This window comes from Scyliorhinus torazame, chromosome 7, assembly GCF_047496885.1.
Source record: "Scyliorhinus torazame isolate Kashiwa2021f chromosome 7, sScyTor2.1, whole genome shotgun sequence".
NCBI classification, from domain to species: domain Eukaryota; kingdom Metazoa; phylum Chordata; class Chondrichthyes; order Carcharhiniformes; family Scyliorhinidae; genus Scyliorhinus; species Scyliorhinus torazame.
Genome location: NC_092713.1, coordinates 203,899,321 through 203,922,659, shown reverse-complemented (window position 1 = coordinate 203,922,659; position 23,339 = coordinate 203,899,321). Strand labels below are relative to the sequence as shown.

Sequence of the window (23,339 nt, the reverse complement as noted above, 5' to 3'; positions counted from 1 at the left end):
CAGAGAGTAATATATTCACGCTTGCTGATGATTCAAAGCTAGGTGGAAATGTGAGCTGTAATGATGACACAGAGAGAATGCAGAGTGGTTAAGTGAGTGGACTACAAGGTGGTAGATGGGGTATAATGTGCAGGAGTATGAGGTCATTTGTTTTCGATGTGAGAATATAAAAGTGGATTTTTTTTTTAAGGTGTATGGCGTTTAAATGGTGATGCTCAGACAGACTTAAATAAGTCAAACAGAAAGTTAGCATTCAGGAGCAGCAACGATTAGGAAAGCATATTGGCCTTTGTTTCAAGTGGATTGAAGTGCAAGTATAATGAAGTCTTACTACCATTGTATAGGACTTTGGTGATCCCACTCCTGGAGTACTATACACATTTCTGGTCTCTGTATTTAAGGAGTTGGTTCCGCAAAGGTTCAATAGATTGATTTCTGAGATGAGAGGATTGTCCTATGAAGAATAAATCGGGCCTATAGCCTGGAGTTTTGATGAATGAGAGGTGACCTGAATGAAACATACAGGAGAGAGTGTTTCCACTAGTAGGAAAAACTAGAACCCGAGGGCACAGCCTCAGACATAAAAGGACGATCCTTTAAAACTGAGATGAGGAGAAATTTCTTCAGCTAGAGGGTGGTGAATCTGTGGAACTCTTTGCTGCAGAAAGCTGTGGAGGCCAAATCATTAAGTATCTTTAAGACAGAGATAGATAGGTTCTTGATTGATGGGGGGGATCAGGAGTAATGGGGAGAAAGCAGGAGAATGGATTGAGAAACATATCAGCCATGATTGAATGGCGGAGCAGGCTCAATGGCCAAATTCTGTCCTATGTCTTATGGTCTCATAGGATTCAGAAAGGGCTTGACTGGGTAGACACGGAGAGATTGTTTCCCCTGACTGGAGAATCGAGGACACTTGGATACAGTCTCTGGATAGGGGGTTGATCATTTAGGACTGGGATAGGAAATATATTTTATCTCAGACGGTTGTGTATCTTTGGAATTACCACCCCCAGAAAGTTGTGGATATTCCATTGTTTGGTATATTCAAGTCTGAAATATGCAGATTTTTGGCCTCTCGGGGAATCAAGTGATTTTGGGAGCAAATGGGAAAGTTGAGACAGAAGAACAGCCATGATTTGAATGGCAGGGCAGGCTTGAGGGGTGACATGGTGTACTCCTGCTCGTATTTCTCATGCTCTTAGGCATCGCGTCCATGCTGGAGCGTATTCCATCAAAGGAGCAAGAGTCAGATGCTGCAAAAGGGAGGCAATGGGAGAAATCTGGATGGATGAGTTAAGATGGACCCAATAGCCTACCCATTAAGTATTAAGTGATTTAGAGAAAAGAAACGTGAGTCTAAGCTTGCTATTGTAACGCACCACGTTTCTAAAAAAATTTAGAGTACCCAATTATTATTTTTTCAAATGAAGGGGCAATTTAGCGTGGCCAATCCACCTAACCTGTACATATTTGGGTTGTGGGGGTGAAATCCAAGTAGACACGGGGAGAATGTGCAAAACTCCGCACAGACAGTGACCCAAGGCCGGGATTGGAACCTGGGTCCTCAGTGCCGTATGCAGCTGTGCTAACCACTGTGCCATGTGCCGCCCTCTTAACGCACCAAGTTAAAGATGAATCCAAAGTTAAATGAGCCGGGTTGAGGAGAGAGAGGTGTGAAAAACAAAGCAAAGTTCGGACAGAAGCAATACTGTCGACTGCAGCTAAACGGCAAGTGGTTCATAAAAGAGGGTCCTGGAAACAGGGCTTTGTGATCACTAATTACACTGTTCTTTTGACTTTGGGTGACAGTCTAAAGCAGGAGCTATTGGATAAGCCTCCATTATATATCTCAATGTCAAAGGAAATAAAAATCGAGGGAGATACTTAACATGCAGGTGATCCAATATCTGCCACTTTATACCTTCAGGCAAAGGTCAAAATTGCGTATATATAATAAATTGGGACATTTATAGCAACTCAAAATTTAACCTCATGACTTGCTGTTAAAATGTTGGCCGATCATAATTTCAAGATGGTCTGAACTATTCTGACAGTAGCTCACAACAAAACCAGACTATAACTGGTCCTGTAATAAATTAAGGAAACTTTTCTGGAGTTCTTTTACTTCTCCACACACCTGATAACAAGCCAGCAAATGTAAAATTAGCTGCAGCGGTTTACTCCTGAAATAAAAAGACAGGTTTATAGCTGATCGGCCTAATATCGTTCAAGGAACAAACACTATTTTCTTGAAATCTATCATCGAAGAAAACAGCTTCCTAACTATCAATCTTGTTCCATGACAACGTCCTTGTTTCGGATTTGAGTTCCAACTGTTCCCTCCTTGAGCCCAGGTTTGTGGGTAGAAACTCTGGAGAACATCGACTGTTATCATCCTTTTCCTATAGAATCAATGCTGATGCATTCTTTTAATTCACCAGACAACTTTTTGAAAACAAATTCCATTGAAATCTAGTGAAACGTCACTTTCAGGGCAAAGAATATCATTCATACAAACAGACAAATTAGGAGCAGGAGAAGGTCATTCAGCCCTTCTTTAAAATCATGGGCTGATCTGATTGTAACTTCAACTCCACATTCCTGCCTAACCCCAATAACCTTTCACCCTCCTGCTTATCAAAAATCTATCTACCTCTGTCTTAAAAATACTCAAAGACTCTGCTTCACCAGCTTTTTGAGGAAGAGAGTTCCAAAGGCGCACAATCCTCTGAGAAATAAAAATTCTTCTCATATATGTCCATACTTTGGTTCCGTCTTCACAAATGAGAACACAAATCAGGGACGAAATTCTCCCGAAACGGCGCGATGTCCGCCGACTGGCGCCCAAAATGGCGCCAATCAGACGGGCATCGCGCCACCCCAAAGGTGCGGAATGCTCCGCATCTTTGGGGGCCGAGCCCCAACATTGAGGGGCTAGGCCGACGCCGGAGGAATATCCGCCCCGCCAGCTGGCGGAAACGGCCTTTGTTGCCCCGCCAGCTGGCGCGGAAATGACATCCCCGGGCGGCGCATGCGCGAGAGCGTCAGCGGCCGCTGACAGTTTCCCACGCATGCGCAGTGGAGGGAGTCTCTTCCGCCTCCGCCATGGTGGAGACCGTGGCAGAGGTGGAAGGGAAAGAGTGCCCCCACGGCACAGGCCCGCCCTCGGATCGGTGGGCCCCGATCGCGGGCCAGGCCACCGTGGGGGCACCCCCTGGGGCCAGATCGCCCCCCGCCCCCCCCCAGGACCCCGGAGCCCGCCCACGCCGCCTTGTCCCGCCGTTGAAAAGGTGGTTTAATCCACGCCGGCGGGACAGGCAATTTATCGGCGGGACTTCGGCCCATCTGGGCCGGAGAATCGCGGGGGAATGCCCGCCAACCGGAGCGGCACGATTCCCGCCCCCGCCGAATATCCGGTGCCGGAGACTTCGGCAACCGGCGGGGGCGGGATTCACGGCAGCCCCCGGCGATTCTCCAACCCGGCGGGGGGTCGAAGAATGACGCCCCATATCCCAGAAATGTTGGGAGAATGAGGGAGATCAACATTAGTAGAGAAATGGTGCTGGGAAAACTGATGGGATTGAAGGCGGATAAATCCCCAGGGCCTGAGAATCTGAGGACTGAGGCCTGAGGACCTGAGTGCTTAAGGAGGTGGCTCTGGAAATAGTGGATGCATTGGTGGTCATTTTCCGGAATTCTATAGACTCTGGAACTGTCCCTGCAGATTGGAGGGTAGCTCACGTCAAAAAGGGAGGTAGAGAGAAAGCAGGGAATTATAGACCAGTAAGCCTAACATCGGTAGTGGGGAAAATGCTTGAATCCATTATCAAGGACTTTATAGCGGAACATTTAGAAAGCAGTGGCAGGATCAGTCAGCCAGCATGGATTTATGAATGGAAAATCGTGCTTGACAAATCTGTTGGAGTTCTTTGACAAGGTAACCAGTACAGTCGTCAAGGGGGAGCCAGTCGATGTGGTATATTTGGACTTTCAGAAGGCATTTAACAAATTACCGCACAAGAGATCATTGTGTAAAATTAAAGCGCATGGGATTGGGGAAAATGTATTGAGGTGGATAGAAAACTTGTTGGCAGAGAGGAAACAAAGAGTAGGGATTAATGGGTCCTTTTCAAATTGGCAGGCAGTAACTAGTGGGGTACCACAGGGATCGGTGCTGGGACCCCAGCTATTCACAATATATATTACTGATTTGGATGAGAGAACAAAATGTAGCATCTCAAAGTTTGCAGATGATACCAAATTAGGTGGGAGGGTGAATTGTGACGAGGATGCAGGGATCCTACAGCAAGATCTGGACAGGTTGGGCGAGTGGGCAAATCAATGGCAGATGCAGTATAATTTGGATAAGTGTGAGGTTATTCATTTTGGAAGCAAAAACAGGAAGGAAGATTACTACCTGAATGGTTGTAAATTGGGAGAGGGGAGTGTGCAGCTGGACTTGGGTGTCCTTGTGCACCATTCGCTGAAGGTAAGCATGCAGGTGCAGCAGGCGGTAAAGAAGGCTAATGGTATGTTCGCCTTCATTGCAAGAGGTTTTGAGTATAAATGCAGGAATGTGTTTCTGCAATTGTACAGGGCCTTGGTGAGGCCACACTTGGAGTACTGTGTGCAGCTTTGGTCTCCTTCTCTGAGGAAGGATGTTCTTGCTCTTGAGGGAGTGCAGCGAAGGTTTACCAGACTGATTCCAGGGATGGCGGGACTGTCATATGAGGAGAGATTGACTCGGTTGGGATTGTTCTCGCTGGAGTTCAGAAGAATGAGGGGGGATCTCATAGAGACTTATAAAATTCTAAAAGGACTAAACAGGGTAGATGCAGGGAAGATATTACCAATGATGGGTCCAGAACCAGGGGTCACAGTCACGATTCAGGGTAAACCATTTCGGACAGAGATAAGGAGACATTTCTTCACACAGAGTGATGAGCCTGTGGAATTCATTACCACAGGAAGTAGTTGATACTAAAACTTTGAATGTAGTGAAGAGGCGGCTGGATATAGCACTTGGGGAGAATGGGATCAAAGGCTATGGGGAGAAAGCAGGATTAGGCTATTGAGTTGGATGATCAGCCATGATCGTGATGAATGGCGGAGCAGGCTCAAAGGCCTCCTCCTGGTCCTATCTCTGTGTAAATGGGCAATCCCTTATTTTTAAACAGCAACAATTTCAAACAATAAGTTGCACCAAATAATGTCCATGTTTTGCCATACTTGGCCAATTCAATCATCTTATTCTCTCCCTCCCCATACCATCCCCATTCCTATGCCAATCGTCTCATTCCATCCCGATCGCATATCTTCCTTCCCTCCCATCAACTCCATCACATCCGTCAAGGAAACACTCTCTCCAGTCAGAGTAACCCTGTTGTCAGACTCCTCTTAATTTCTGATATTCTTTTCTTCCACCAACCCCCAGCTCGTTGCCACCGCTGCCTTCAATCATTTGGCAGCTGCAAGTTCATCGTGCCCTCCAGTCCTCTGAGTGCACCAGGCACTACCCAGCAAATTAAACCCACCAACGTCCCTTAAAATTACCAATCAAAACAGTCCAGATAGACAAAAACAAGTATTGTTATAGATTGTTTATTTTACACATTCTCAACTGTATCCCCAGATTTTACTGCTCATTCCACTCTAGTCGCTTGCAAATCCTGTATTCAATAATAATGTAATAATAATCGCTTATTGTCACAAGTAGGCTTCAATGATGTTACTGTGAAAAGCCCCTAGTCGCCACATTCCAGCGCCTGTTCAGGGAGGCCGGTACCGGAATTGAGCCCACGCTGCTGGCCTTGTTCTGCATTACAAGCCAGCTGTTTAGCCCATTGTGCCTAACCAGCCTCTATTTCATCTGCCAATCTAGGTAATTGATATAACTGAGCACTTATTACCCTCCCACCCACACCCCCCCTCCTCCCCACCCACCCCCTCCTCCCCACCCACCCTTAGAATTCCACTCGCTACTCCTCCGAGTCCAGAAATACATTATTCACTCTCCCTTGCCTATGTTACATCCTCATCCTGATACACAACTACATGGAGTCTGCCATGACACTGAACACAGAAAGACAAATGAGCAGAACGTTGATCAGATTTCCTGAGATCCAGGTGTTTATATAATGTTCAAAAGAGAGCTAGACCTGTTTCTGCTACGGCACCACGCTGGCACTGCCAGGGTGCCCAGGTGACACCAGGAGTGCCAGGGTACCACCCTGCCCAAAGAGGCATGCACCTGGGGGCCTCCGATCCCCTGGAAGACTCCCACAAGTGCCGTCCCGTCTGGTCCCCATTTGTGGAGGCCAGTACTGAATGGCGCTTGCCTGAGGTCTCTAAGGTGAAGGTGGATAGATCCCACGCCACGGATGCCTCGGGAATCTGCACATTAAAGTGAGGCTAGCTGTCTCGTTTGAATAATGCAGATTTGCCAAAAAGTGATCCTGCCCACACTGGTTGGGATTTACAGTGCACCGTCTCATGAGATCGCATTAGATCTTACGAGGCGTTGCGATCCGGGTTGATCCCGGGAGTGGGGACTCCCGGCTTCTATCGGCCATGCTGCGCTGCAGCGAGCAGCCTTTCAGATGCAGAATGGCTGTACAATCGCACCCATGGTGGCACAGAAGGGAGCTATTTGTCTCATCCAGTCTGTTGAGCAGTCCAGTCAGTTCCACTCCCCCACTTTATCCCTATAGCCCTGAAAGGCCGTTTCCCTCAAATACCTTTACAATTTTCTTTTGAAATCATTCATCTTCGCTTCCATCACCCTTATGGACAGGGCATTCCAGGTCCTTACTGCTGGCTGTGTAAAGAAGTTCTGGCTTCATCCCCTGCATCTTTTGCCCCAAACCTTCAACATGTGTCTCCTTGTTCCGTGTACCACCATTAATGGGGGCAGGTTTTCTTTGTCTACCTTTTCTAAACCTGTCATTATCTTATGCGCCTCAAGCAGATTTCCAATTCATCTCCACCTCCTTTGATCTAATGGGAACAACACCAGCCTCTCCAACCTAACCTTGTAGCTAAATCTCTCTTCCCTGGAACTATTCTGATAAATCTCCTCTGCACCCCTTCCTGAAGTGTGGCGAGCAGAACTGAATGCAGTCTCCTAGTTGTGGTCAACGCAGAGCTGTATCACGGTCCAACATAACTTTCTTACTCTTTAAATGAATGCCTTTATAAACCCCAAGGTCCCATATGCTTTGCTCTCAATATGTCCTGTCACTTTCAGTGGTCTATGTACATGAATTCCAAGGTCCCTGCCCACCCTTTAGAACTATGCCAGCAAGTATATTTGTTCCTCCCCATTTGTTCCATCCCATACACTTCACTGTATTAAATTCCATCTGCCCCTTGTCCGCCCTTTCTGCTAGACCGTGCCCTGTTGCAATCGATTAGCATCATCCTCATTGTTCGCCACCCTTCCAAGTTTGGTATCATTAGCAAATTTTGAAATTTTAACTGTATTTCAATATCCAAGTAATTCATATTTGTATCAAAAAGCAGCGATCTTAGCCTTGACCTTTGGGGGACACCATTGTCTACCATCCTCTGGTCTGAAAAACAACCATGATTCTGGTGAGCATAAAATTAGCAATGGGCCACCGAAATTCACTTCTTGATCGGCAGTGCCTGAATTGTGCTGCATGCCACATTGGTTTGAAATGGCACCTGTTTGGAAAAGGTGTTAAGCTCTCAAATATACAAATTGAAGACCTACACTGGCTGGAGGACCTGAATTGCAAACTTCAGGTACAAATGGGTGGACCTACCACCCCACCTGCTCGGTCTAGCTGCACCGTATGTTGAACTGGGGGTCAATCCAGCCATGCTGTACCAGGGGCATTTACCTCACAACATGGAAAATGGCCAGCTCAAATCTAACTCAACCAGTTATTGCACCATCAGTCTACTACCCTCAATCATCAATAAAGTGATGTTGTCAACAGTGCCATCTAGTAGCATTTACACTGCAACGTAAATGCTACTATAAAGTAGCTCTCAATATGTCCTGTCACTGCTCAATATGTCATGTCCTGCTCACCGAAACTTAATTTAGGTTCTGTTGGGGCCACTGAGCTCCTGGCCTTATTACAAGCATGGACAAGAGAGCTGAGCTCATGACGTTTGCTCGGAATTACTGCCCTTGATATCAAGGCAGCTTTGGATTTGGATTTTGTCTATTGTCTCGTGTACCGAGATACAGTGAAAAGTATTTTTCTGCGAACAGCTCAACAGATCATTAAGAACATGAAAATAAAAGAAAATACATAATAGGGCAATACAAGGTAAACAATGTAACTACATAACACCGGCATCGGGTGAAACATATAGGGGTGTGGTGTTAATGAGGTCAGTCCATAAGAGGCTCATTTAGGAGTCTGGTAACAGCGGGGAAGAAGCTGTTTTTTAGTCTGTTCGGTCGTGTTCTCAGACTTTTGTATCTCCTGCCCGATGGAAGAAGTTGGAAGTGTGAGTAAGCCGGGTAGGAGGGGCCTTTAATTATGCTGCCCGCTTTCCCCAGGCAGTGGGAGGTGTAGATGGAGTCAATGGATGAGCGGCAGGTTCGTGTGATGGACTGGGCGGTGTTCACGACTCTCTGAAGTTTCTTGCGGTGCTGGGCCGAGCCATTGCCATACCAGGCTGTGATGCAGCCAGATAGGATACCGCTTTTATGGATGCTTTTTATGGTGCATCTGTGAAAGTTGGTAAGAGTTGATGTGGACATGCCGAATTTCCTTAGTTTCCTGAGGAAGTATAGGCGCCGTTGTGGTACTCTTGGTGGTAGTGTCGACGTGGGTGGACTAGGACAGATTTTTGGAGATGTGCACCCCTAGGAATTTGAAGCTGCTAACTATTTTCACCTCGGCCCGTTGATACTGACAGGAGTGTGTACAGTACTTTGCTTCCTGAAGTCAATGACCAGCTCTTTAATTTTGCTGGCATTCAGGGATAGATTGTTGTCGCCGCACCACTCCACTAGGTTCTCTATCTCCCTCCTGTATTCTGACTCGTTGTTATTCGAGATCCAGCCCACTATGGTCGTATTGTCAGCAAACTTGTAGATGGAGCTGGAACCAAATTTTGCCATGCAGTTGTGTGTGTACAGGGAGTAGAGTAGGGGGCTATGTGCGCAGCCTTGCGGGGCCCCGTTATGGAGGACTATTGCGGAGGAGGTTTTGTTGTTTATTCTTACTGATTGTGGTCTGTGGGTCAGAAAGTTGAGGATCCAATTGCAGAGTGGGGAGCCAAGTCCTAGGTTTTGGAGTTTTGATATAAGCTTGGCTGGGATTATGGTGTTGAAGGCGGAGCTGTAGCCAATAAATAGGAGTCTGATGTGGGAGTCCTGATGTAGGTGTTGGCAAGATGTTCTAGGAATGAGTGTAGGGCCAGGGAGATGGCATCTGCTGTGGACCGGTTGCGGCGGTATCCGAATTGCAGTGGATCAAGGCGTTCTGGGAGTATGGAGGTGATGCTCTTCATGACCAACCTCTCAAAGTATTTCATTACGACTGAAGTCAGGGCAGTAGTTATTGAGGCATGTTATCTGGTTCTTCTTTGGCACTGGTATGATGGTGGTCTTCTTGAAGCAGGTGGGGATCTCGGAGCGGAGTAGGGACAGGTTAAAGCTTTTGATGGAATATGGTATCAAGGCATCCTAGCAGATTTAAAGCCTTTGGAAATCAAGAAAAGGCAGCACGGTAGCATGGTGGTTAGCACAATTGCTTCACAGCTCCAGGGTCCGAGGTTCGATTCCCCGCTGGGTCACTGTCTGTGCGGAGTCTGCACGTTCTCCCCGTGTGTGCGTGGGTTTCCTCCGGGTGCTCCGGTTTCCTCCCACAGTCCAAAGATGTGCAGGTTAGGTGGATTGGCCATGATAAATTGCCCTTACTGTCCAAAATTGCCCTTAGTGTTGGGTGGGGTTACTGGGTTATGGGGATAGGGTGGAGGTGTGGGCTTAGGTAGGGTGCTCTTTCCAAGAGCCGGTGCAGACTCGATGGGCCGAATGGCCTCCTTCTGCACTGTAAATTCTATGATTCTATGATATGATTCTATGAAACCTCCACTGGTTGAATCATACCAAGCACAAAGGAGCATAGTTCTGACTGTTGGAGACCTTAGCCCCAGAACATCACTGCAGGAGTTCGGCAGGGTAGTGTCCTAAATCCAACCATCTTCAGCCCCTTCAGCAATGACCTTTTGTCTACCATAAGGTCAGAAGTGAGGATGTTTGTTGATGAATGTACAATGTTTGGCAACATTCACAACTCCTCAGCTACTGAAGCAGTCGGTATCCATATGCAGCAAGACCTGGACAACATTCAGGCTTGGGCTGAATTTATGTCATGCAAGTGCCAGGCAATGACCATCTCCAACGAGAGAGAGAATCTAACTATCTTCTCTTAACATTCAATGGATGAATTCCCACCTATCAAAATCCTGGGGGTTACCATTAACCAGAAACATAACCGGATCAGCTATGTGGCTATAAGTGCAGGTCAGAAGCTGGGAATTCTGTGCAAAGTAACTCACCTGGGGCGAAATTCTCCCCAAAATGCGCAATGTCCGCCGACTGGCGCCCAAAACGGCGCCAATCAGATGGGCATCGCGCCGCCCCAAAGGTGCGGAATGCTCCGCATCTTTGGGGGCCAAGCCCCAACATTAAGGGGCTAGGCCGGCGCCGGAGGGATTTCCGCCCCGCCAGCTGGCGGAAATGGCGTTTGTTGCCCCGCCAGCTGGCGCGGAAATGACATGTCGGGGCGGCGCATGCGCGGGAGCGTCAGCGGCCGCTGACAGTTTCCAGTGCATGCGCAGTGGGGAGAGTCTCTTCCGCCTCCGCCATGGTGGAGACCGTTGCGGAGGCGGAAGGGAAAGAGTGCCCCCATGGCACAGGCCCACCCGTGGATCGGTGGGCCCCGATCGCGGGCCAGGCCACCGTGGGGGCACCCCCCGGGGCCAGATCGCCCCGCGCCCCCCCCAGGACCCCGGAGCCCGCCCACGCCGCCTTGTCCCGCCGGTAAATAGGTACTCTAATTTACACCGGCGGGACAAGCAATTTCTCGGCGGGACTTCGGCCCATTAGGGCCGGAGAATCCAGCGGGGGGGCCCGCCAACCGGCGCGGCCCAATTCCCGCCCCCGCCGAATATCCGGTACCAGAGACTTCGGCAACCGGCGGGGGCGGGATTCACGGCGGCCAACGGCCATTCTCCAACCCGCTGGGGGGTCGGAGAATGACGCCCCAGATTCTCCAAAGCCTGTCCACCATCTACAAACGTGTCCATCATTATTGGGGGTGTAATGGAATGCTCTCCACTTTCCTGGGTGACAAATTACTCAATAAGCTTGACACAATCCAGGACAAAGTCACGTCATCCAACAACTTAAAAATTCATTACCTCCAGCATTGACACACAGTGGGAGCAGAGTAAGGCCCAGAGTTGAATTTGACTCAGGCCTCAAGCCTACCATGAGCCAGCACAGAATGTCGTTGTTCTTCTTACGATACACCCATTTTTGTAGATAATTTTTATCTCTCCCTCTCCCTGATCCCAAGATAACTCCAAAATTGGTAGATCCTGCTCCCTTGAGAATAAACTGCTGTAATAAGACCATAAGACATAGGAGCAGAATTAGGCCACTTGGCCCATCGAGTCTGCTCCGCCATTCAATCATGGCTGATAGTTTCTCATCCCCATTCTCCTGCCTTATCCCCATAACCCCTGATCCCCATATTAATCAAGAACCTATCTATCTATGTCTTAAAGACACTCAGTGAATTGGCCTCCACAGCCTTCTGCGGCAAAGAGTTCCACTGATTCACCACCCTCTGGCTGAAGAAATTCCTCCTTTTAAAGGATCGTCCCTTTAGTCTGAGATGGTGTCCTCTGGTTCTAGTTTTTCCTAAAGTGGAAACATCCTCTCCACGTCCATTCTATCCAGGCCTCGCAATATCTTGTAAGTTTCAATAAGATCCCCTCTCATCCTTCTAAGCTCCAATGAGTATAGACCCAGAGTCCTCAAACGTTCCTCATACAACAAGTTCTTCATTCCAGGGATCATTCTTGTGAACCTCCTCTGGACCCTTTCCAAGGCCAGCACATCCTTCCTTCGATATGGGGTCCAAAACTGCTCACAATACTCCAAATGGGGTCGAAACTGTGTTTAGTTTACAGACTAGTATATCATTATGGGAATTTAGTTAACAGATGATATAACAGCCTCAGCTTCAAGTCACACACCATTCCTTCATTATCCAGCGAATTCCGCATCTAACCCTGCTGTTGATTAAGCACATACATGGACTGCAGTGGTTCAAGGTAAAGGCCCCAGAAGGCCCTTCTTTGGGCAACTAGTGATGGGAAATCAATGTCAATCTTATTAGCATTGGCCACATCCTGAGAACAATGTTTTAAAGAAATAACCAAGATATGTGAAAACAATTCAATCTGTCATTTGTATTTGAGTTGCAGAACAAAAAGGAGGCTTTGACGAACTGCTACACTTTAATTCAATAATGACCCATCCAGGTATCAATAAGACTATTGAGAATAATGGAACTGTGTGGAGTGAGGCACAGGTTTGAATCTATTTGAGGGTTTTGTGTAGTTCCTTTACAGAATAATGGAGAGTGAATTACAGGCTGGAGTCTAATCGAGGGGGGTTAAGATGGGTTATTTTACCATGGAGCACTATTGTCCTGAACACCTTCATTTTGTGCCTCACTGCCCTCAGCACCACTGCATCATCCATTGACAAACCATTATTATTTCATGCTAGCACAATCTCAAAATAATTTTCTGGTGACACCGAATTAGCACAGGGGTAAATGGTTCCCCGCCTGCAATCAGATTTTTGATAAATTCATAGATTGTCATCATAGAATTTACAGTGCAGAAGGAGGCCATTCGGCCCATCGGGTCTGCACCAGCTCTTGGAAAGAGCACCCTACCCAAGGTCAACACCGCCACCCTATCCCCATAACCCAGTAACCCCACCCAACACTAAGGGCAATTTTGGACACTAAGGGCAATTTATCATGTCCAATCCACCTAACCCGCACATCTTTGGACTGTGGGAGGAAACCGGAGCACCCGGAGGAAACCCACGCACACACGGGGAGGATGTGCAGACTCCGCACAGACAGTGACCCAAGCCGGAATCGAACCTGGGACCCTGGTGCTGTGAAGCAATTGTGCTATCCACAAGGCTACCGTGCTGCCCCTAAATTCATTCCTCGTCTATTCCTTACTTGTTGAAAAGACGGACGTGACCACAAAAGCATATACAAACAATAATTCTGTCATCAAGCACCAAGAAAACTGAAAGTTTATAACTGGATGTGGGGAGGTTAATACATCTTGTGTTGTGATTTTTTTTAAAGACAAATTACTCCAACATTGCTTCACTTAGCAGCTACATCCCGTATTTTCGAAACAGAACTCAAGATGCAGGCAGTAACTGTTGTCAGTCTGAAACACAAACGGAGTCTTTCCACTCATCTAGTTTTCATTTCCACTTCAGCAGCGAAAGGGATCGAGCTCACCCCAAATGAAACCTTCCGTCTGTTGCTTTGCCTGAAGCGGATCAATAAAAGAAGCTGTGCTGAGACACTTGAGGTAGAACATGCTTTCTTACAATTGACTGCGGGCCAAGTTCTTGAAGTTTGATTTCTGAATATTGCTGGCAGGAGCTTAAAGCAGATTAAGAACATTTTAAGTAGGGATCGATTGCCTGCCAAGTTATTCAAATAGCCAATCGTGTAAATTCCCCTCATTATTCTCTTTATTGCCCGCAATTGCATGAAACCTTTTTTGTTGTTGACTACATTGTAGGGATGGTATCATACTGGTGGTGTCCAGGCAATATTGCTCTGCAAATTTTCATGTGCCATAGTACAAGCAGTATGGTATTGACAATACTCTTCAGGCATTATTATTCAAATGTGGTTGTACATGTAGTATTATATAGGTGGTCTACGCAACTAATATTGTACTAATGATATCATAAAGATCATATAAGACTGACCTCAATGCTCAGGCAGCATTGTACTGCTGATGTGGTACAGAAAATCTGTAAAAATAGTACAAGTCAAGTCACTTCACAGGGGTATTATAGTGTAAGTGCATATTGTGCAGATGTATCAAATAGAAAGCATGATGCAGATGGCAGGGTTAAGGCAGCACTGGGCAGATGGCGGGGTTAAGGCAGCACTGGGCAGATGGCATGGTTAGGGCAGCACTGGGCAGATGGCGGGGTTAAGGCAGCACTGGGCAGATGGCGGGGTTAAGGCAGCACTGGGCAGATGGCAGGGTTAGGGCAGCACTGGGCAGATGGCGGGGTTAAGGCAGCACTGGGCAGGTGGCAGGGCTAGGGCAGCACTGGGCAGATGGCAGGGTTAAGGCAGCACTGGGCAGATGGCGGGGTTAGGGCAGCCGGGCAGATGGCAGGGTTAGGGCAGCACTGGGCAGATGGCGGGGTTAAGGCAGCACTGGGCAGATGGCGGGTTTAGGGCAGCACTGGGCAGATGGCGGGGTTAAGGCAGCACTGGGCAGATGGCGGGGTTAAGGCAGCACTGGGCAGATGGCAGGGTTAAGGCAGCACTGGGCAGATGGCGGGGTTAGGGCAGCACTGGGCAGATGGCAGGGTTAGGGCAGCACTGGGCAGATGGCAGGGTTAGGGCAGCACTGGGCAGATGGCGGGGTTAGGGCAGCACTGGGCAGATGGCGGGGTTAGGGCAGCACTGGGCAGATGGCAGGGTTAGGGCAGCACTGGGCAGATGGCAGGGTTAAGGCAGCACTGGGCAGATGGCGGGGTTAGGGCAGCCGGGCAGATGGCAGGGTTAGGGCAGCACTGGGCAGATGGCAGGGTTAGGGCAGCACTGGGCAGATGGCGGGGTTAGGGCAGCCGGGCAGATGGCAGGGTTAGGGCAGCACTGGGCAGATGGCGGGGTTAGGGCAGCCGGGCAGATGGCAGGGTTAGGGCAGCACTGGGCAGATGGCAGGGTTAAGGCAGCACTGGGCAGATGGCGGGGTTAGGGCAGCACTGGGCAGATGGCGGGGTTAAGGCAGCACTGGGCAGATGGCGGGGTTAAGGCAGCACTGGGCAGATGGCAGGGTTAAGGCAGCACTGGGCAGATGGCAGGGTTAAGGCAGCACTGGGCAGATGGCGGGGTTAGGGCAGCCGGGCAGATGGCAGGGTTAGGGCAGCACTGGGCAGATGGCAGGGTTAAGGCAGAACTGGGCAGATGGCGGGGTAAGGCAGCACTGGGCAGATGGCAGGGTTAGGGCAGCACTGGGCATATGGCAGGGTTAGGGCAGCACTGGGCAGATGGCAGGGTTAAGGCAGCACTGGGCAGATGGCAGGGTTAAGGCAGCACTGGGCAGATGGCGGGGTTAGGGCAGCCGGGCAGATGGCGGGGTTAGGGCAGTACTGGGCAGATGGCGGGGTTAAGGCAGCAAAGGGCAGATGGCAGGGTTAGGGTAGCACTGGGCAGATGGCAGGATTAGGGCAGCACTGGGCAGATGGCAGGGTTAAGGCAGCACTGGGCAGATGGCAGGGTTAAGGCAGCACTGGGCAGATGGCAGGGTTAAGGCAGCAAAGGGCAGATGGCAGGGTTAGGGTAGCACTGGGCAGATGGCAGGATTAGGGCAGCACTGGGCAGATGGCGGGGTTAAGGCAGCACTGGGCAGATGGCGGGGTTAGGGCAGCACTGGGCAGGTGGCAGGGTTAGGGCAGCACTGGGCAGATGGCATGGTTAGGGCAGCACTGGGCAGATGGCAGGGTTAGGGCAGCACTGGGCAGATGGCGGGGTTAGGGCAGCACTGGGCAGATGGTGGGGTAAAGGCAGCACTGGGCAGATGGCAGGGTTAAGGCAGCACTGGGCAGATGGCGGGGTTAGGGCAGCACTGGGCAGATGGCGGGGTTAAGGCAGCACTGGGCAGATGGCGGGGTTAAGGCAGCACTGGGCAGATGGCGGGGTTAAGGCAGCACTGGGCAGATGGCAGGGTTAAGGCAGCACTGGGCAGATGGCAGGGTTTAGGCAGCACTGGGCAGATGGCAGGGTTAAGGCAGCACTGGGCAGATGGCAGGGTTAAGGCAGCACTGGGCAGATGGCGGGGTTAAGGCAGCACTGGGCAGATGGCGGGGTTAAGGCAGCACTGGGCAGATGGCGGGGTTAAGGCAGCACTGGGGAGATGGCAGGGTTAAGGCAGCACTGGGCAGATGGCGGGGTTAAGGCAGCACTGGGCAGATGGCAGGGTTAAGGCAGCACTGGGCAGATGGCGGGGTTAAGGCAGCACTGGGCAGATGGCAGGGTTAGGGCAGCACTGGGCAGATGGCGGGGTTAAGGCAGCACTGGGCAGGTGGCAGGGCTAGGGCAGCACTGGGCAGATGGCAGGGTTAAGGCAGCACTGGGCAGATGGCGGGGTTAGGGCAGCCGGGCAGATGGCAGGGTTAGGGCAGCACTGGGCAGATGGCGGGGTTAAGGCAGCACTGGGCAGATGGCGGGTTTAGGGCAGCACTGGGCAGATGGCGGGGTTAAGGCAGCACTGGGCAGATGGCGGGGTTAAGGCAGCACTGGGCAGATGGCAGGGTTAAGGCAGCACTGGCAGATGGCGGGGTTAGGGCAGCACTGGGCAGATGGCAGGGTTAGGGCAGCACTGGGCAGATGGCAGGGTTAGGGCAGCACTGGGCAGATGGCGGGGTTAGGGCAGCACTGGGCAGATGGCGGGGTTAGGGCAGCACTGGGCAGATGGCAGGGTTAGGGCAGCACTGGGCAGATGGCAGGGTTAAGGCAGCACTGGGCAGATGGCGGGGTTAGGGCAGCCGGGCAGATGGCAGGGTTAGGGCAGCACTGGGCAGATGGCAGGGTTAAGGCAGCACTGGGCAGATGGCGGGGTTAGGGCAGCACTGGGCAGATGGCGGGGTTAGGGCAGCCGGGCAGATGGCAGGGTTAGGGCAGCACTGGGCAGATGGCGGGGTTAGGGCAGCCGGGCAGATGGCAGGGTTAGGGCAGCACTGGGCAGATGGCAGGGTTAAGGCAGCACTGGGCAGATGGCGGGGTTAGGGCAGCACTGGGCAGATGGCGGGGTTAAGGCAGCACTGGGCAGATGGCGGGGTTAAGGCAGCACTGGGCAGATGGCAGGGTTAAGGCAGCACTGGGCAGATGGCAGGGTTAAGGCAGCACTGGGCAGATGGCGGGGTTAGGGCAGCCGGGCAGATGGCAGGGTTAGGGCAGCACTGGGCAGATGGCAGGGTTAAGGCAGCACTGGGCAGATGGCGGGGTAAGGCAGCACTGGGCAGATGGCAGGGTTAGGGCAGCACTGGGCATATGGCAGGGTTAGGGCAGCACTGGGCAGATGGCAGGGTTAAGGCAGCACTGGGCAGATGGCGGGGTTAGGGCAGCCGGGCAGATGGCGGGGTTAGGGCAGTACTGGGCAGATGGCGGGGTTAAGGCAGCAAAGGGCAGATGGCAGGGTTAGGGTAGCACTGGGCAGATGGCAGGATTAGGGCAGCACTGGGCAGATGGCAGGGTTAAGGCAGCACTGGGCAGATGGCAGGGTTAAGGCAGCACTGGGCAGATGGCAGGGTTAAGGCAGCAAAGGGCAGATGGCAGGGTTAGGGTAGCACTGGGCAGATGGCAGGATTAGGGCAGCACTGGGCAGATGGCGGGGTTAAGGCAGCACTGGGCAGATGGCGGGGTTAGGGCAGCACTGGGCAGGTGGCAGGGTTAGGGCAGCACTGGGCAGATGGCATGGTTAGGGCAGCACTGGGCAGATGGCAGGGTTAGGGCAGCACTGGGCAGATGGCGGGGTTAGGGCAGCACTGGGCAGATGGTGGGGTAAAGGCAGCACTGGGCAGATGGCAGGGTTAAGGCAGCACTGGGCAGATGGCGGGGTTAGGGCAGCACTGGGCAGATGGCGGGGTTAAGGCAGCACTGGGCAGATGGCGGGGTTAAGGCAGCACTGGGCAGATGGCGGGGTTAAGGCAGCACTGGGCAGATGGCAGGGTTAAGGCAGCACTGGGCAGATGGCAGGGTTAAGGCAGCACTGGGCAGATGGCAGGGTTAGGGCAGCACTGGGCAGATGGCAGGGTTAAGGCAGCACTGGGCAGATGGCAGGGTTAAGGCAGCACTGGGCAGATGGCAGGGTTAAGGCAGCACTGGGCAGATGGCGGGGTTAGGGCAGTACTGGGCAGATGGCGGGGTTAGGGCAGTACTGGGCAGATGGCGGGGTTAGGGCAGCCGGGCAGATGGCAGGGTTAGGGCAGCACTGGGCAGATGGCAGGGTTAAGGCAGCACTGGGCAGATAGCAGGGTTAAGGCAGCACTGGGCAGATGGCGGGGTTAGGGCAGCACTGGGCAGATGGCGGGGTTAGGGCAGCACTGGGCAGTTGGCAGGGTTAGGGCAGCACTGGGCAGATGGCTGGGTTAGGGCAGCACTGGGCAGTTGGCGGGGTTAAGGCAGCACTGGGCAGATGGCAGGGTTAGGGCAGCACTGGGCAGATGGCGCTGTTAGGGCAGCACTGGGCATATGGCAGGGTTAGGGCAGCACTGGGCAGTTGGCGGGGTTAAGGCAGCACTGGGCAGATGGCAGGGTTAGGGCAGCACTGGGCAGATGGCGCTGTTAGGGCAGCACTGGGCATATGGCAGGGTTAGGGCAGCACTGGGCAGTTGGCGGGGTTAAGGCAGCACTGGGCAGATGGCGGGGTTAAGGCAGCACTGGGGAGATAGCAGGGTTAGGGCAGCACTGGGCATATGGCAGGGTTAGGGCAGCACTGGGCAGTTGGCGGGGTTAAGGCAGCACTGGGCAGATGGCAGGGTTAAGGCAGCACTGGGCAGATGGCGGGGTTAGGGCAGCACTGGGCAGATGGCAGGGTTAGGGCAGCACTGGGCAGATGGCGGGGTTAAGGCAGCACTGGGCAGATGGTAGGGTTAGGGCAGCACTGGGCAGATGGCGGGGTTAAGGCAGCACTGGGCAGATGGCGAGGTTAAGGCAGCACTGGGCAGATGGCAGGGTTAAGGCAGCACTGGGCAGATGGAGGGGTTAAGGCAGCACTGGGCAGATGGCAGGGTTAAGGTAGCACTGGGCAGATGGCAGGGTTAAGGCAGCACTGGGCAGATGGAGGGGTTAAGGCAGCACTGGGGAGATGGCGGGGTTAGGGCAGCACTGGACAGATGGCAGGGTTAGGGCAGCACTGGGCAGATGGCAGGGTTAGGGCAGCACTGGACAGATGGCAGGGTTAGGGCAGCACTGGACAGATGGCAGGGTTAGGGCAGCACTGGGCAGATGGCAGGGTTAAGGCAGCACTGGGCAGATTGCGGGGTTAGGGCAGCACTGGGCAGATGGCGGGGTTAAGGCAGCACTGGGCAGACGGCAGGGTTAAGGCAGCACTGGGCAGATGGCGGGGTTAGGGCAGCACTGGGCAGATGGCGGGGTTAGGGCAGCACTGGGCAGATGGCGGGGTTAGGGCAGCCGGGCAGATGGCAGGGTTAAGGCAGCACTGGGCAGATGGCGGGGTTAAGGCAGCACTGGGCAGATGGCGGGGTTAGGGCAGCCGGGCAGATGGCAGGGTTAGGGCAGCACTGGGCAGATGGCAGGGTTAAGGCAGCACTGGGCAGATGGCAGGGTTAAGGCAGCACTGGGCAGATGGCAGGGTTAAGGCAGCACTGGGCAGATGGCGGGGTGCAGGCCATACTGGGCAGATGGTGGGGTGCAGGCCATACTGGGCAGATGGTGGGGTATAGGCCATACTGGGCAGATTGCTGGGTTAGGGTAGTACTGGGCAGATGGTGGGGTACAGGCAGCACTGGGCAGATGGCGGGGCTAGGGCAGCACTGGACAGATGATGGGGTACAAGCAGCGCTGGGAAGATGGCAGGGTACTGGAAGCACTGGACAGATGGTGGAGTACAGGCAGCACTGGGCAGATGGTGGGGTACAGGCAGCACTGGGCAGGTGGTGGGGTACAGGCAGCACTGGGCAGGTGGTGGGGTACAGGCAGCACTGGGCAGGTGGTGGGATGTCGGCAGCACTGGGCAGGTGGTGGGGTTAGGTCAGCACTGGGCAGGTGGTGGGGTACAGGCAGCACTGGGCAGATGGTGTGGTACAGGCAGCACTGGGCCGCTGGAGGGGTACAGGCAGCACTGGGCAGATGGTGGGGTACAGGCAGCACTGGGCAGATGGCGGGGCTAGGGCAGCACTGGACAGATGATGGGGTACAAGCAGCGCTGGGAAGATGGCAGGGTACTGGAAGCACTGGACAGATGGTGGAGTACAGGCAGCACTGGGCAGATGGTGGGGTACAGGCAGCACTGGGCAGGTGGTGGGGTACAGGCAGCACTGGGCAGGTGGTGGGGTACAGGCAGCACTGGGCAGGTGGTGGGATGTCGGCAGCACTGGGCAGGTGGTGGGGTTAGGTCAGCACTGGGCAGGTGGTGGGGTACAGGCAGCACTGGGCAGATGGTGTGGTACAGGCAGCACTGGGCCGCTGGAGGGGTACAGGCAGCACTGGGCAGATGGTGGGTACAGCCAGCACTGGGCAGATGGTGTGGTACAGGCAGCACTGGTCAGGTGGTGGGGTACAGTCAGCACTGGGCAGGTGTTGGGGTACAGGCAGCACTGGGCAGATGGTGTGGTACAGGCAGCACTGGGCCGCTGGAGGGGTACAGGCAGCACTGGGCAGATGGTGGGTACAGCCAGCACTGGGCAGATGGTGTGGTACAGGCAGCACTGGTCAGGTGGTGGGGTACAGGCAGCACTGGGCAGGTGATGGGGTACAGGCAGCACTGGGCAGGTGATGGGGTACAGCCAGCACTGGGCAGGTGGTGGGGTACAGGCAGCACTGGGCAGGTGGTGGGGTACAGGCAGCACTGGGCAGATGGTGGGGTACAGGCAGCACTGGGCAGATGGTGGGGTACAGGCAGCACTGGGCAGATGGTGGGGTACAGGCAGCACTAGACAGATGGTGGGGTACAGCAGCACTGGGCAGATGGTGGGGTACAGCCAGCACTGGGCAGTTGTTGGGGTACAGCCAGCACTGGGCAGATGGTGGGGAACAGGCAGCACTGGGCAGATGGTGGGGTACAGGCAGCACTAGACAGATGGTGGGGTACAGCCAGCACTGGGCAGATGGTGGGGTACAGGCAGCACTAGACAGATGGTGGGATACAGGCAGCACTGGGCAGATGGTGGGGAACAGGCAGCACTGGGCAGATGGTGGGGTACAGGCAGCACTAGACAGATGGTGGGGTACAGCCAGCACTGGGCAGATGGTGGGGTACAGGCAGCACTAGACAGATGGTGGGATACAGGCAGCACTGGGCAGATGGTGGGGTACAATCAGCACTGGGCAGGTGGTGGGGTACAGGCAGCACTGGGCAGGTGGTGGGGTACAGGCAGCACTGGGCAGATGGGGTACGGACAGATACTATTGGGCCACTGGTGAACAACGAGTATCGCACAGGCAGCAATGCGTTGAAACTACAGTTTATATCACATTTATGTAATTTCTTTTGCTCATTTCTCAAAATCGATGTCATTTAGTCGAATTAAAGACTTCAAGTCCAGAATCATTCTGACAATGTAACTAATCAGTGTCCCTTTGTGTGGGGACTTCGGTCTTCTGTAGATTCCCTATGGCTTTGATCACAATCATCAGCGCTCTGACACCCTGCGCTGTTGTTTATAAATTAGTGACATTTAAAAAGCACGTTTAGATACTTCCTTATCTTATCGGGTTTGTTCCATTTATTCCGTTTTAGACTTCTCAAACAGCATCAACAACTGAGCCAGCAGGGAAGACCAGAAGGACACAATTCTAAAAGAGGCAGCCAATCATAAAAGGAACTTAAAGTGGATTTCAGATGTAAATGTTCCTGTTATTTTAAGATAGTATAGATTGCATACATCCATTCTGCAAATAGTAAACAAATGACAATGCGGTCCAGCTCTTTTATCAGGACGGAGCTGCTGGAAGGTGCAGCATTTGAAGCGGTGTTTTACTTACCGACAAGCGCCAGGAGTAGGGTGATCCTGGGGACCATCATGCTGGAACAGTTGACACTGCGCTGGGGCTCTCTGTCAGCTTAGTGCAGCTTTCACTGGCTGGCTGGCCGGCCCTGGGCACCGAGAACAGCGCCGGCACTCGCTGCTGCATCCAGCTCCCTCCACACAAACACACACTGAACTTTCCAAATCACCAACTTCGTAGGGAAGGAGGAGACAGCTCTGGGTGTCAAATCAAAACGCCTTCTTCAATTTTCTCCCAGTTGCAAATATCCCCCCACCCCCCGCATTCTCATTTTGCAACACAAGGTTACAATAGATCGTCAAGTGGATATTGGGACTTGTTTTCCATCGCGTCACTCCCTCCTCACTTTGCTAATTCCTTGGTGCTCGGGAAACAGCCCGTCCGTCTCTGGGAAGCCGATGTGTCCTAAACTCGCTCTCACTCTCCCCCTTTCTCTTTGTGTCTCTGGTTACTACTGGCGTTTTACAATATCACGCCCACCCACGTGCCGGATCAGCAGCAACACAGATATTTAGACAGTGGACTGCGTAATGATAATAGGCAAGCTCACCACACACACACTCAATCTCACTACACACAGCCCACTCTCACTACACACACTCAATCTCACTACGGACACAGCACACACACAGACATTCAATCTCACGACACACAGCACACACTCTCTCACTACACAAACACCCTCAATCTCACTACATACAGCGCACACACACAATCTCACTACACACACAGGACACACAGACACTCAATCACATTACACACACACAATTTCACTACACACACAGCACATACGCACTGAATCTCACTACACACACAGCACACACACTCAATCTCACTACACACAGCACGTACACACAATCTCACTACACACACAACACACTCACTACACACACACTCCACTGCACGCAATCTCACTACACACAATCTCACTACACATACACAATCTCACTACACACACAGCACATATGCACTGAATCTCACTACACACACAAACACTACACATACACTCACTCACTACACACACACACAATCTCACTACACACACACTCAATCTCACGACATAGCACACACACAATCTCACTACACACAGAGCACACACACAGTCACACTCAATCTCACTACACAAACACACACTCAATCTCACTACACACACACACTCAAACTCACTATACACACAGCACACACACACTCAATCTCACTACAAACAGCCCACAACTGACACTCAATCTCACTACGAACACAGCGCACACACACACACTCAATCTCACCACACACAGACACTCAATCTCACTA

The 23,339-nt window shown here is 52.2% G+C and overlaps 1 protein-coding gene across 2 annotated transcripts in view; it reads right to left on the bottom strand.

The window, feature by feature from the left end:
• The window catches only part of LOC140426793 (GDNF family receptor alpha-4-like), a 60,190-nt gene extending 37,677 nt beyond the window's left edge, over window positions 1–22,513 (bottom strand). The window contains exon 1 of one of the 2 annotated variants that reach the window (XM_072511972.1): window positions 22,023–22,513. In XM_072511972.1, the coding sequence (XP_072368073.1) occupies window positions 22,023–22,062 (40 nt within the window). In that variant the 5' untranslated portion in view covers window positions 22,063–22,513. The remainder of the gene's footprint in view (window positions 1–22,022) is intronic. The other variant, XM_072511973.1, reaches the window with a different exon arrangement.
• Window positions 22,514–23,339: the final 826 nt, after the last annotated feature.